This window comes from Ambystoma mexicanum, chromosome 4q (genome assembly GCF_040938575.1).
Source record: "Ambystoma mexicanum isolate Mex_15411 chromosome 4q, UKY_AmexF1_1, whole genome shotgun sequence".
Lineage (NCBI taxonomy): Eukaryota > Metazoa > Chordata > Amphibia > Caudata > Ambystomatidae > Ambystoma > Ambystoma mexicanum.
Window position 1 is genome coordinate 414,050,695 of NC_090928.1, and position 16,066 is coordinate 414,066,760.

Genomic DNA, 16,066 nt, shown 5'->3' on the forward strand with positions numbered 1-16,066 from the left:
AATTCCACTATATCCGCAAAGGTTAAGAATTCTTGACCTTATCTGACTTACTCATCCTAGGAGAGATTATTTCTTGCAAAACGAAAGTTCACTGTAACCGGATCCAGGTGGGTGGGTGGTTGGAAGGTGAAGAGGTTGGGGCAGGGGAGGGAGATGGGCAAATAGGGATTCTTATGTTCTTCTGTTGGTTGTATCATTTAACTATGTAAATGCCAATAAAAACAATATTAACAAAGAAATCCCTGGCAAAAGTCAATCTATATTTGCAATAAAATGGGTTTCTTTGTACATTCTATCTATTCATTCTTATATGAAAGTATACCTCTGTAGTAGCTAATGGATTGCCTCTCATATTAAACAGGTGACCCGATCATCAGCAGAAAACAGAGTGATGGAGGAAGTACAGAACAAAATGCAAGAGGCATAGCGAAATTAAATTCAAATTTCCTCCAGATCCCTGGGAAGGAAACACACAGTAGATACCAAACATGGAGAGAAAATAACCAGAACATTGGAGGAGTTCAGTGCAAAAGTGGTTTTAGCAATAGGACACTTTCAAATCTTTATCATGGTCAGCCGAGGGTCGAGGGAACGGATAACCATCAAGCGTTTGAGAGTAATCTTAACAGTGAAAATCATCTTACCTGCGGGAGAAATAAATTTCAAAACTGGGCGCAGTATCCATGTAATGAACGTGAACAACATTTTTGTTTGAACGAAGATCTACAAAGACAACAAATACATGTTGGTGCTCATCTAAAGCGATTACTAAAAAAGAACCGGAAAATACATTCTCGAGACCAAGCAAAGTCTTCGATCGAGAGACCATATGTATGCATTGAATGTGAGAAAAGCTTCAGCTTTAAAGCTAGTCTTCTACGGCACCAAAGAGCACATGCAGGTGTGAGATATGCATGTAGTGAATGTGAGAAAAGTTTCACTCAAAAGGCAGATCTTACAGTTCACCAGAGAACACATGCAGGTGAAACATACACGTGTGATCAGTGTCAGAAAACATTCAGTAGGAAAGGTAATCTGAATCAACACCAAAGACGACATGCTGAGTGCAAGCAGAGATCATAACAAAACTTGGTGTCACCCAGCGCCAGACAATCCACAAATAATATCACAGAATATGGAAACTTGTATGAACCCAGTTCCCTACAGCGCTCAAATGCAAGCAGTACTCAAATGTATCATAGTTGTATTACCCTATTGCTTTTGTAACTCTGTATTTAATAATAAAACGGTTCATGAAACATGACATTCAAGAGCTTATTATGGATCATTTTGACAACAACCCTTTCAGTTCATTGTAGGTTGATCAGTCTTTGGCATCACATTAACGGGCATATTAGTCATATTTTATTTATAACACTCTAAATAAAATCCTAATCATAAATACATTTGTGTTTCATTAATTGATCAGTATGCATTACGGTTCCATGTTTACTAGATGAGAGCTAGATTTGCAGTAGATAACTATGGAGTTTCACTTTCAGTTAACCAGTTCATAGTAAACGTATTCATGTGTACATTTAAGAGCTTTAAGCAATGAGTTTAACTCGAGGAATAGACCACGAAATCAAGGCACAATATTCTTTATCATGGCAAATAATTGGTTAATCACAATAATGTGAACCGATTACACAGGAGGTGCATGTATTGCAATCTGTGCTGTAAATGATATGCGCAGTAAACTAATTGTAAAAGTGCAGTGTGAGCAATGCAGTGAGTAGGGCTGTGTGCATGCAAGTGGCACCAGGATGGCAGTGCTGTGTGAGTTTGGAGCTGTGACTGCACTGCAAAACTGAATATGAACCATGAAGTGTGGATGCAATGTGAGTAGTGCAGTGTGAGCCGTTCATTGAAAATACTGCATATTGAGATGTCCATGTGAGAAGTGAAGTACAACTAGGAAAATGTGTTTTTGTTTTGTATGCATTTTTTAAAAAAAATAGCAAAGGAAAACCTTTTGTTATATCCAATTAAACAACATACATTAATGAATCAAGGCATGAAATAAAACGGATAGTCATGAATCATCAGTTTCTGAACATATATGTGTATTACCAAGAGTAATCACACTATCTGAGATATTTCTACATAAGGAAATTTGAGAAGTAATATGATCTATGCTAGAGGTGTAAAGGAGTTAAGTGAAACATATGAAATGAAAAGGAAAAGTAAGCAGGGTCATTGTAAGATTCCTAGGACACCCGATTAATGAAAGGAGCAATTGTATTAATTTGCTTCTCTGACTCAACTAGAGTAGCTTTACATTTCATAGGTCGTGTACAGGTTGAAGTGGGGGAAGGCAAAGTAATGTGATCAGGATTTTGTGAAAGTGTGAACCATCTATGTTAATGCTTAAAACTATATGCATAGTGCTGTTTGAACCTTGCAGTATAGTGCTGTTTGAACCTTGCATTGTGACCAATATATGTGAGCATCACACTGTGATTAACCATTGTCATTCAATGAATTCAGTACAGCCCATAGCATTGTGAAAGTATTGTAAGCAGCCAGTGTAATATATACGTAATGTGAGTGCAGTGCTACTATTACAGTGTACATATGAAAGGGTGGAGAATATAAGGCCACTGTGTAATACAAGTAGTTCAGTACGAGTCATGCAGTGTGAGTGTAGTGTTACCCATATGATCTGAGGGCACTATAAAAATGTATTGCGAGTAATGTACTGTGAATACAGCTGGATTAGGGTGGTGTGTGGCAGTGACAGTAGGGCATTTTGTGCAATGAATTGTGAGTTTAGTGCAAATAGTCTGTGTGAATGCTACTTTGCTAGTCTCATGAGTGAAGTGTTTTCCAGGGCATATGAATCCAGTGTGAGATGCACATTGTAGATGCAGTGTGTGTCAGTGATGTTGTGTGGCTCATGCACGTTGTGGCATGTAGTGTGAGCAGTGTAATATTAGTCCAATATGATCAGCCAGTGTCAGTGCTATGTTAGTGTTACAGTTTGGGCAGTGCAGTTAGTTATAAGTAAGCATTCATTATGAGTGATGTGAGCAATCACTGTTATGTGATGGCAGTTGAGCTGTGCAGATTCAAGCAAGGCATTGTACAATATTAATAGTTCATTGCGAGCAAAACAATCTTGAGTATAGTGTAACCACTAAGTGTAGTGTGATCGCAACATAAACAGTGTAGTGTAAGTAGTGTCAACTGCATAACAGAACTGGATGCGAGTCATCTAATCTGTGTGTGTGTTTTATGTGTGTGAGATTCAGCAGGGCTTTTAGGGTGGTTGCTGTGTGAGATAAACTTGAGCTGCGCAGTGTGAGCATGCTCTGATAGTGCAGTGTAAACTGTTTAGAGTCATTAAAATGTTGGACGTTTGGTGTCCACAGGGTAGTATGAGGCATATATGTGCAGCGTTATGAGAGTATTTTACTGCATTCTGGGCACTCATGGACCTCCTCATCCACCTTGTTATTCTCTTCACTGGGCCCTCTAGCCCCTTGTCTTACACCCTGCTTGTGTTTCCCCTCATGTGTAATATCCTTCTCGCCTATACTTTTGTCTTGGTTTGCATGGGGTCAGTGATTAGCATTCTCATAAGCTTCGGCTGTCTCGGAGATTAATGACTCTGTTACTTCTCTGTCTTTGTTGCCTTATTACCAACCCCCCTTTCTCAGGCCCATGCAGCGTACCTGTTACTCTGCAGTAATCTCTCCAGGGAGGGTTGGTGACTCTAGTGGCTGTGGACTCCCTCACATCAGGCTGCTTCCTGGTGTTCTCTGGTGGCAGTCTTCTCGCTGGCTTGCCAGTACCTCTTTCTCTGGCTCTTTCCCGGCAGCAGCCTTCTGTAAGGGGTCAGCAGTAAGACTCAGACACAGTAATCGGTTTCAGTCTGCATTATGGCTTTTCTTTTCAAATAATAAGAGGGTTGGAGGAATTCCTATCTATCCCTAATCCTAGGAGGGGTTCCCCTGTCTAAACAAACTAAGGAATGTCTGTGTCAGGATGTCAAACAAAAGAGGGTCCTCTGTCCTGTGTCCAAACCCTAAGCTCACCCTTACACTCCAAACTCAATGTGTATAAGGGGATTTTAGATAAGCTATTCGTAGCTTTTCTTCAGAGTTCCAAAACGTAAAGGGTTTTAACATGTAGAAATGAAAGGAATAACAGAGTACCTCTAGAACAGTGGTCTTCAAACCTTTTTGGCCTGGGCCCGCCCTGAGCAAAATGTGGGCAGACCAAATGGACAGTATGTACAAATGACTATGAACTATTGCCCGTCGTTACCGCACCCACTACCAGTATAGTCCCTGGGCTCCCCCACCTGCTCCCACCACAGTTGCTGGGCTCCCTCATCCCACGCCCACTCAGTCCCTTGGCTCTCCCCACCCCATCACAGACCCTGGGCTCTCCCCACCCTGCTCCCAACACTATCCCAGTGCTCCCGCCCATCCTGCTCCCACCACAGTCCCTGGTCTCCCCACCCCATTCCCAACACAGTACAGGTTCCAGTGGGAGCTGGTGAATTTTTAAGTGGAGGGCATAAATATTTCCCCCAAAAATGCCATAATGACCCAGTGCAGTGAGGGAGCCCGAGCCAATCAGGGAGGTTTGGGGGGTTTTCCCCAGTAATTTTTTTAAAAAATAATGGGTTAAAATGATGCGTTTTAGAGAATATTTTTTTAGAAAATGGGTAAAAAGCCAAACAGTTTGCAATTGGGGCTGGGGGGCCAAGGTGGAAAGCATGGTATTTCTTACTGGACATCTATAATAGATATCCAGTAAAAAAAATACCATCCCTATCCCCTGGGCTTCACAGCACCTCAGAAGGAAAGCTTATTTTTGCAGGTGTGGGTAGGGGGATTGTGCAACAAAGGCATTTTTAAAATGCCTTTGTTGTACAACCCTCCTTCCCCCACTGCCCCCTACTCGACAAAATCAGCTGAACGGGGACACGCACGCACGCACACGCACACACACACACACGCGCACGCACACATGCATGGGTGCTGAAATTCCCCGCTCCAGGTTGCTCTGTCTGTATTTTTGCGAGGAGACGCAGGAGCTCACCCTCAAACATACAGACATGCAGTGCCCCCGTCAGCATTTACAATGAGCTATACAAGGCTGGCAAAGCAAGCGCCCCCAGCCTTGCATGGCTCAGTGGGCATGCACGGCTGGGGAACTGAACTGTCAAAGGGAAACAGTTTTTCGTTCCCTTTGACAGTTCAGCCAGCCCAGGAGCACACCCTCAGCTGGGAAAAGCAGCTGAGGGAGTGCTCAGTGTTTCACTGGGCTTGCACCTTGGTTCCTCCATAATGGGTGATGGGGCCCCTCAGTGGACGCCCTCTCCCCCATCATGGATGAGCCGCCAGGCTCGCACTGGCCTATTGGGCAATAGGGCAATGCAGTACCAAAAATGCAAAATGCTAGTGTAGGCTTGTCAAAATGGGCCACTTTTTTGGCCAATGTGGGCCAGTTTGATGAGTTACTTCACTATGCAGCTAGTAGTTTTGACCATTGTTGCTGAATAACTATTGTTTAAATATCACAATTTGCTTACATTCTAACAAACACCCCCTTGGGTACTATTCAAACAGTCTGTGACTAAAAGAATGAACATCCATTTGCAGCTGTGGGCCACCTTTTAATTGTTGCCTGAGACAGTTGTATGGTCCAGTCCGACCATGTGAGCTCCAATCTAAAAACATTTTAATATTTCATGCTGCGCTCTCGCGCCCCCGCCCCAACGTTTGAAGACCTCTGCTCTAGAGAAAGGGGTCCTCCCTTCCCCTGTGTTTCTTGCAATTGTTTAATGTCTGTCCGGCGTCTCCAGTATAAAGATTTGACAATGCTTCACTTTTTTCAATAGAAGCGGGGACTCCTCTTGTCCACCCCTTCTTTCTTTCCTTCCCCCCTAGTCTTTACTGTACAACTTCTACTTGTACGAACTCTCCCTTGATTTTTCTCCACTTTTTAGGCTTTCATAGGTTTAAGGAAAATTACTCTTTCCCTTCGCTCCGCTTACACATACAGTTCTCTTATACGTTCAATTTCTCCTACTCTGTATTTCCATTGGTTTCAAAGGGTTACAGTTCTTTCCTTCTCCACTGACCATTCCTCTTGCTTTACCTTGTGTATTCCCCTTGCCAGGATATTTTGGCCTTTCTCATCGATCCTCCACAAAGGGGTATGATTCCCCCCTTTTACATTGACTTACAGTTTTATACTTCCACGTTCACTTTGCTTCCTGCTCCTGGTTTACTCTCTTGCAAGGCTATTACTGTTTCACAAGTTCAATTACTAGTTGCAGTTTATTTCTCTTCCCACTCTTGGTTTACTCTCCTGCCAGGATGTTACACTATTGTTTTACAAGTTCAAGATCACTTCTCTTTCTCTTTATCTCGTGTGTGTCTGTCTGTCTGTCTGTCTGTGTCCGTCCCAGACTCAAGGTTCGCCTGGTTCAGTAACCTGCCAGGGATTTCACTTTCTCCAATTATTCTTTCTTTTATCCACAAGATAACATGTATCCAATGCTGGATCACTGACCCTTTAACAAAGTTAATCTCAGTTTAAACACTTCCTTTCAAGCGTTGGGCCACTGCCCCTTTTCCAATACTGTTTATATTCACATTAACTTCTCCTGTTAAACATTGGGCCACTTACCTCTTCTTAGTACTGTTGGCAAATGTATCAATTTCTTCATAGGTTTGGCTCTCTCGCACTATTCCTGAGATATGGCATTCACTTGCAGATGTTCCATTAACCCATTCATTTTCTCTGGGCAGATTTTGTGGTTCCTCTTGTCTCCCTTTCTTTGTCCTTTCAGCTTGCTGACTCAGCGTGCATCCTGTCAGCAGATTAGCCCTTGCTTTGCCTTTCTCTGCAGTGTACAGCTCCTGCTGATTCAGGCTCTCAAGCTGTGAGCTTCCTTTGGTCAGGTTTCCCTGCACGCCACTCATGTCAGCCACAGTGCTCCTTCTTACGGTTTACCCGCGCTCAGTGTTCTAACCAGCGTCAGAACAAGTCACCAGTTCCTTCAGTTTTTGTCTCTCTCACCCACTTCTCTCTAGTCGATCTGTCAGCTGTGGTAGTTTTAAACTTCCTGGCATGACTGAGCAATTTACATAAACTAGAATGCAGTGTTGTCCCGGTCCCGGTCCTAGTCATCTTCATCGTTACATCTCTCTTCCTCGTCTAAGTACAAAAAGGAGGAGGGGGGCAGGCAAATGAGGTTCTGGACTGGAAAAACATGGACATTCTTCATCTACATCACAATAAGCCATATAGGTATGTGGCAAAGGTACATGGATATCATTAGAAATTATAGTAGCAAGATTATTTCAGTCCAACATTTTCTTGTCCCTCTGGAATTTGTCTTCCCTACGTGGTCCTCCCGTAGATAACCACCCCCAGGGTCAGAGTCAGGTAGCTTCTGCCTTTCCCAGGCCATGTGAGAGAAGCTTGCCTCCAGAGAATCGGGGATGATATTGCTAGATTCGTCACACTTCTCCTAAACTCGCCGGTGTTCTGCTTTCCTCCGGTGGTGACCTTGTAGGCAGTTTCCTCCAGCAGTGGCCTTCTTAGGGACACGCCGGTGCTTTCTCTGGCTTTATTTGTGTCTCTCAGAACACAAGGGGAAAACTGGACTTGTTCAGCGTTCCTTTGCTTGGCCAAGTTTTTGTGTGCTGTCAGCACCTCCCGTACACTCTGTGATCCCACCTCCAGGCAGTGCTGGTTCTGTGCGATAGCAACAGTGTCCGCTCTGCGTGTCTCCACCCCATCAAATTGACTCTACGTCAGCAGGTCTCTTGCTCCTCTAGGTGAGGGTGCAAGGTCTTTATATGAGTCTCTGTAATGAGAGATGAAGTTCCATTGATGACAAGATTTCAGAGTTGTGTTGGGGCCAGCATTAACGGTAGACAGGTGAAAAGGCTTTATCACTTTGACAACCTCTTTGGCACTCATAAAGGCAGAAAACACAGGATTTGGGGGAGATCTTGATTAAAGCTGGTGGGAGTCCTTGTCCCATAAAGGGGGGGAATCACTCCCATCAAGATCCTGCTTGTCCAAACCGTAGGGAGAGCCTTGCATAGCAGACGTACCTCTGAAGTCTCAATGGGGGTTGCTCCCACTTGGGGAGAAGGGACAAATACCCAGGATTCATCACAGCATGTTTATGGGATGTTATATGTAAAGCTAGGAAGTGCCAAACGGTTGTAAGGTCATGCTTTGTTCAGAGGATTCAAAGTAGTGTTATGGGACCGATGGTTTGGAACATCCTCTATTCATTTGCAGAGACTGATCCTGCAAACCAAATGTGCATAGAAGGGTTGTGCATGTGCTGGCTACCATGAATGGAACCCTCAAGTGGATGTTCTTGTTTATTGGTGCACTGGGGCATATTGGTATTGACTTTGTAATCTTGGTGTTGCTTAAACACCACCTGAAAGGAGCCAAAACTATTGCTACTGGAGATTGAGGGGTGTGATTGTGTTATGTGAGATTTGTAAAGCACTACTCGGCCACTTTCATGACCTTGTGGCACTGAGGTCCCCCTTGTGCAATCAGTGATCTGTGGACTGGGGTGGGAAGTCATGGTGTGAGTGCTAGGATCCTAATAGAGGGTTGCCAATCTAGTGCCCCGTCACCTTGCAGTATGTGTTTGTGAGGGGTTGTCCTGGCATGGGGTCGAAGCCTAATCTTCTTCGCCACTCATGGATTATTTTGTGTGAAGTATTTGCATCTCTGCGAGTTTGTGAAAACATGAGAACAAATTGACACTGTACAGTGTACCATTCTGAGAATAAGAAAGCCAAATCCCCCTTACACTTGCAAACTAGCAGATGTCCAAGGCGCTCAGAAGGAAGTGTTCAAAATCTTGTCTGAATTCAGTAGTAATCTAGCCTGCTCATCTCTCACTATAAACCTTATGTAGTGGTGTTTCCGATTAATTCCATCACAAACAATTTGCCCTTGTGATGAATCTGAGGATCTCGTCCCTTCTCCAGGGCGGTCCTTCCACAGTACATTAATCCCCCTGGGGTGGTGCACGGTGGGAGGATCACCTGGGAAGGGAAATCCCTTATGGGACTAGGGACAATCATCTTCAGGAGACTCAGAATCTCTGAGTTGAAAGTCCTTCAACCCCTTTTCAGTTATTACATTTCTCGTCCATCTGCCCTGATAGGACTGAGATGTTTTATTGTGAGACCAATCCAGATAGTTCATTCAGGCAAAGTAAAGAGTTCCCTAATACTGACATTGACTTATTACATCTGAAAACATGTACTGGGATGAGGAAGAGGACTGCAAGGATGAAGATCACTCGGACAGACTGAAGTGAGCAGTCTAGTTCTTTAACAAATCTGCTTTGTTACGAACGACTTTCATTCAAAGCGCAGCAGTTTAAATATGACACAGCTGAGAGCAAGAGGAGAACCCCGCTGGGTAGCGGTGACCTGGAAAGCAACGCTGTCACCGGACAGCATTACACAACAGCAGTACACAGGGACGCAAACCCGACCTGGAGACAGGATGCTGTTTGCCAATGAAGGGGAGAGAACAAATGTAAATTAACAAGGGGGGTCCTGGGAGTCCCTCTGCCAGACATTAGTCCTGGTTACGAGAGACTTACCCAGAGTCTTTAGCTCACTATCTTTCACAGAGAAGAAATATCCTAAACATATCAGTCTTTGTCCTGCCCTGGGGCAGTCCAGCACCGAAATGCTAGGCAATTCTCCTCTGAACAAGAGTACCAACAGAAACCCCAGACACGTGTTTCGGTCTGGTTGGACCTCATCAGTAGGGTGGATCTGTGCCTCTCTAAGAATAGTGAGCAAGGGGTCCACGTCTGGATTCCCCTAGTAACTTAGGGGGAGACCAAAAGCTACTTAAATATGCAAATTAACAAGGGGGGTCCTGGGAGTCCCTCTGCCAGACATTAGTCCTGGTTACGAGAGACTTACCCAGAGTCTTTAGCTCACTATCTTTCACAGAGAAGAAATATCCCAAACATATCAGTCTTTGTCCTGCCCTGGGCCAGTCCAGCACCGAAATGCTAAGCAATTCTCCTCTGAACAAGAGTACCAACAGAAACCCCAGACACGTGTTTCGGTCTGGTTGGACCTCATCAGTAGGGTGGATCTGTGCCTCTCTAAGAATAGTGAGCAAGGGGTCCACGTCTGGATTCCCCTAGTAACTTAGGGTGAGAACCAAAGCTACTTAAATATGCAAATTAACAAGGGGGGTCCTGGGAGTCCCTCTGCCAGACATTAGTCCTGGTTACGAGAGACTTACCCAGAGTCTTTAGCTCACTATCTTTCACAGAGAAGAAATATCCCAAACATTATCAGTCTCTGTCCTGCCCTGGGGCAGTCCAGCACCGAAATGCTAGGCAATTCTCCTCTGAACAAGAGTACCAACAGAAACCCCAGACACGTGTTTCGGTCTGGTTGGACCTCATCAGTAGGGTGGATCTGTGCCTCTCTAAGAATAGTGAGCAAGGGGTCCACGTCTGGATTCCCCTAGTAACTTAGGGTGAGAACCAAAGCTACTTAAATATGCAAATTAACAAGGGGGGTCCTGGGAGTCCCTCTGCCAGACATTAGTCCTGGTTACGAGAGACTTACCCAGAGTCTTTAGCTCACTATCTTTCACAGAGAAGAAATATCCCAAACATATCAGTCTTTGTCCTGCCCTGGGGCAGTCCAGCACCGAAATGCTAGGCAATTCTCCTCTGGAACAAATGTAGCCAAAGAGGCCGCATCTCTGAAGCTCACTTACCAAACAGACGTGGGAGCGTCTTACCATGTTCACAGAAACGCCTAGACGAGGGGGAACCGTGAGAAGGACGCGAGACGCTGGAGACGAAGAACCGGACTGAGAGCAAGTCTGAGGGCTATTGTAGCCTCAGCACAGAATCTCGCCCCAGAAGAGGCGAACCGAAAGCAGAGGTATGCGGGCTGGTGGGGATTAACAGGAGGTCCGGGGAAGCCGGGTGAAGCTCAGAAGGTACCAAATAAGGGCCAGGAAGTATTATGGACTAATTCACTGAACGAAATACAAAGAAGCAAAGGGACAGATACCCCAGTTATTAGGAAGTGCATGACAAGTGGAAACCTAGCTTGGCAGGTGAGTGAACCAGGCTATTACAAACAGTAATTGCAAGTCCGGGACCTGCACCCATTTCAAGCAGAAAGTCTAAGGGAATCAGAGACTATACGTGAAAGCAAGATTGAAAATAAGGAACATTACGTTTGACAGGAGAGTAAACCAAACAAACCAAAGGTTCCATTGCGAGTCTGGGACCTGCAGCTATATAAAGCAGCAAGTATAGTAGAGTCAGAAACTCCACGTGAAAGAAAGATTGAAACCAAGGAACACTACATTTGGCAAGAGAGTAAACCAAACAAACCAGAGGTTCCATTGCGAGACTGGGATCCGCACCTAAAAAGGATAGGTCAAGGATAAAAGGGTCGAGGACCCCAAACAGAAGTAACTGGGGCTGGAGCCCTATACATGAAACAGAGACAATATATGAGATAACTGGATCTTGGCTGGAGAGTATACTAGGACCCCTCAAGTATTGTGTGTTTGGGATTCGCACCCAGATGAAAGGTTGCAGCAAAAAGGTTTTTTCAAGAAGCCAAGAAAACCACTGAATTTGCACTTGACTCAGCACACTCACGAATATAACGCAACGCTGGTTTTAAAGCGTAGAGCTCTACGGAAAAAAAGAAGAGAAGCTAAAATCTCAAATCTTTCATCACTTTGGGATATCCTAAAAGTGGAAACCAGAAACTACAAACAATGGTTGAAACACTCAAGAAACCTGCTATATCAAGCTGACGCAGAGGAGATGCTGAAGGCATTAGCTAACAAAAAGTCTCGTGACTTCTGGACATTGATAAATAAATCAAACAAGACATCAAATTCACATATGATAAATCCGGTTCCAGAGGTAACCTGGAATGCACACTTCTCGTTGCTGTTCCAACAACCGGAAGAAAACAAGGACGCGTTTATTAGAGAGGTGGATTCACCATGGGTGGATTTATCTGACGTGAGTGACATCAAACTCACGAAAATGAAATTAAATTCATCAAGAGCTGCGGGACCGGATGGCCTAGCAAACTGCAACTTAAAGGAACATCCAGACGAATGGTCTAACCTCATCAGTGCAATCTTCAATCTATGCAGAGAACAAAGAACAGTGCCGGATTCATGGTCAAAAGCTTTGATCGTCCCTATTTTCAAAAGTGGATCAAGAGCGGACCCTGCGAATTACAGGCCGATAGCTCTCTTGGACGTCATCGGAAAGATCTTCGCCTCCATGCTTCTGTCTCACTTTCGGAAATGGGCGCTCTCAGCAATTTGTTTTGATCCTTTACAGACTGGTTTCCAGAAGAACGCAAGCACCAGCGCAAACATCATGTGTTTGACGTTACTCAAAGAAAAAGTTCTGACTGGTGGTCCTCAAATTTTTCTTGCTTTTGTCGACCTATCTCAGGCCTTTGATCGAGTGTATAGGCAGAAACTCTGGGTAAAATTGAAGACCTGGGACTGTCCAAATGAAATCTTGGAACCCATAGTTAGCCTTCATACCGACACATGTATAAGAGTCCGCCTAAACAACGTAGGCCTCTTATCTAAATCCATCCCAACATGTCGTTGGGTAAAGCAAGGCTGCCCTTTGGCCCCGGCGTTGTTTATATCTTTCTTGGGAGATTTTAAGGATAGTCAAAATAACATCAGAACATTTCCGCCTAAGATAGGTGTGACACCGATCCCAAGACTGCTGTACGCTGATGACCTAATTCTACTTGATCTAACCCAGGTGGGTCTCCAGCGCCAACTGGATAATTTGTCAACATACACACAAGAAAATAACCTGGAGATCAATAAAGCAAAAACTAAGATATTGATCTTACAAAAAACTGCCACCAAAAAAAAGGAGAGGTTTCACTGGCATCTCAACGGAACACAAATTGAAGTGGTAGACTCATTTAAATATCTGGGTGTCCACGTGGATACTTCGAAGAAATCTGGAAGTATGCAAACCATCTTATGGGCGAAAACTAAAAATCTCACAGCACAGTTAAGAATGGTTGATCGGAAATATGGAAAGTTCTCACTTCAACCCGCTATAAGCTACTATAAAGCTAAGATTGTTCCATCACTGACTTATGGCATGGATGCCACACCCTCCATTCCGCCTTCAATCTGGCAAAAATTGGAAGGCCATATATGGAGAGCCGTCTTGGGTCTTTCAATAAAAGTCTATACCCAAAAATGTGAAATGTGTCTCCCCGGGGGCTGAACCTTACTTACGGGTACCTCACACCCTTCATGCACAATTCCATGCTAAGCCAAAACTAGTCTTCTACACCTGTCTGACTACACCCAGCTTCCCAAGCTGTAAAATCAATTATCCATGCATCACTATAATCAGGTAACTTCCTGCACTATTTTAAGGGATCCTACTGTAAACGGTTGCTTAAAAATGTTTAGACACTAGAAGACCTGGTACAGGATGGCGAAATCAAGACATTCCAGGTCCTGCGGGACGAGTTCGACCTCCCCATCACAGAGCACTTCCACTATTTACAAATAAGGCATGCACTCACTGCAAGCGAAATAGACCTCCCGAATATACCGGAATGCACCCCGATCGAGAGGAATATAGTGATGGAACGGATTGGGCATAAAGTAACCTCCACAATGTACAATGCCATCAATTCGTTTGCCACGAAAGAACTCACAGGACTTAAAGAGAAATGGGAAAGGGATGTGGGTCAAGTACAAGCGGAAGACTGGACAGTAGCACTCATGCACCCCCGGGAATCAGCAATCTCAGCCAGAATCAGGCTGGTACAGTTAAAAATCCTACATAGGGTTTACTATCCCAGAGAGGCCCTGCACCAATGGGGAAGAGCGACAGACCCCAATTGCTTGAGATGTCACCAGATGAGGGGTACCTTTTTCCACACCTTATGGGAATGCCCGCAGATACAAGACTTTTGGCAACAATGCTGCGATAAGCTCTCAGCAGTACTTGACCGTGAAATACCGATGGATCCAAAACTCCTGATATTGGGAATAGTTGCGGATATAGAGTTATCCAGATTTGAAAAACTCATGTTTGCAACGACTACAAGTCTTGCCAAAAGAAACATAGCCCAACTATGGGGCTCGCCCGCACCGCCGCAATACACCAAATGGGTAGCAGACGTAGACATGTGTATCCCAATGGAGGTGAGAGTGTACACTACAAGAGGATGCCCGGAGAAAGCCGCCAAGATATGGCAAAAATGGGAGGACAGCTGAAGGCAAGTAAAGAACAGACACGGGGACACTGAGCGCCGAACAGTGAATCGATATAAGCCATCGGAACGATGTTGAGAAACTCTAGAAGCAACAACTTTACAATATATGCAAATAGAAACCAGATGCCAGGAGGAAATGTATACCTGTGTGTTTAAATGTTCCAAATGTTTTAAATGTTATTAAAGTGTAAAAGGTTATGTGTGGTGACCAAATGTCAACCACATATTGTTGTTGTGTTTGATGATGTCCACAAAACAATAAAAAAATGTTATATCAAAAAAAAAAAAATGTTTAGACCCTACAAACCTGAACAACTTTGGGCAATTGTTAACTGCAGATTGAGTTCAGACCCGGTCCCAGTACTGAATCAGTATTGCTCTCCACCTAGGACGACTTGAAAACCAATGCTGACCTACAGGGACTGAGTACTGTGGCAAGCCAGAAGGAGGATTCGGACCAGAGGACATGTCAAAAAGTTTTATTTAACTTAAAGGGGAGTTCCCTTCCTAAAAACTATACTAAGGTGCTCGTCAATAGTCAAAATAAAGAAGTAGTCTTCTGTCCAAACCTATCCTCTAAACTGGCCCTACCACTTAGAAAAAATATAAAAGAAAACTAGGCAATGTGCCCTGCCCTCAGAGTTGTTCACCCAATCTGTCTCTGGGCTTCCAGGAATCCCTTCTGGTTCCTGATCCAATGGTTATCTGTACAACACAGTTCTCATTGCTTTATAAATTCTCGACAGTCTGCCAAACTTCCTAAAAAGGCCAAATGTCCAAGTTGCCTTCGGTGAAGGGATATTTCCCAGATCCCTCTCGACCACTTGTGTTGGTTTCACCCCACTTCATGTCTTCGGTGCTCCTGTGCTTGCCTCGAATCTGTTCTCCACTTGTGTTATGGGGTCCCTCTGGTCTCTCTGTCCCAATCTCTGACTTATCTCACTGGAGTACTGGTAACTTCTCTTTCCATGTGTCTCTCTTAGTTCTTGGGAATTTCTGTGAGCCGTTTGGCTGATTATATTGTTCAGGCTTCTTGGACTCCCATAACACTTATTTTTACTTTGTTCTTTCTCTCTCTCTGGCCCTTTATGCCCCTGATATGGAGTTAGGGTAATCATTCCTTCCTCCCTATTCACGCTTTCTTCTCTACGCCCCCTCCTCTCTGAGCAACCCGGGTACCTTCAATGTCGCAGGGTTTGCTCCAGTTAGGTGGCATCTGCTCAGTAGCGGTGGCGTTCTCTGTGGATTTCTGATTCTCCTTTCTGTACACAAGCTTTTTGTGTTCTGCTCGTTTCAGTATTTCTTGTTTCCATTGGCTCTTGCGTTGAGAACGGAGGATTTGTTCCTCCCTCGTGTCCTGGTTCGGGCCGTGGTTATCAGGCACCGGGCCGACCACGTCTGCTGCGTGGTCACTCCTCTAGGTAAGGCCTGCGTTACTTTGCATTTTCCTTGCCGACTCGCTAGCTCTCTGCCGGTTTGGCAGCGTCTCTCTATCTCTCTCTTTCTCTCTCTCGCTCTGTCTCTCTGGCTTCTCTCCGCACCACAGAGACGGTTCCACTGTGCAGCGCAGGTACGTGTACTTATCAGAGGCTCGCCTCTGCATAGCGTTCCTCCATTCAAGGGTGATCACTCCTTTATTCTCGCTGCGTGACCAAAAAGGGGTGTGTTGTTTATGTTCAGTTGTCAAGCCCACAGCAAGACCAGCATTTTACTGAGCCAAACATCCTAAGGCACTTAAATATTTTTGGGAATTT

At 44.6% G+C, this 16,066-nt stretch overlaps 1 protein-coding gene across 4 annotated transcripts in view; it reads left to right on the forward strand.

Moving 5' to 3' along the window:
* Positions 1 to 16,066, forward strand: part of LOC138467757 (zinc finger protein 2-like) — a 1,341,736-nt gene that overhangs the window by 938,527 nt on the left and 387,143 nt on the right. Inside the window, exon 9 of one of the 4 annotated variants that reach the window (XM_069607990.1) lies at positions 362 to 1,404. The exons of the other annotated variants lie outside the window; for them this stretch is intronic. Coding sequence (XP_069464091.1) covers positions 362 to 1,083 — 722 coding nt within the window. The 3' untranslated portion in view covers positions 1,084 to 1,404. Of the gene's footprint in view, positions 1 to 361; positions 1,405 to 16,066 lie in introns of those variants that run through there. 4 annotated transcript variants of the gene reach the window in all.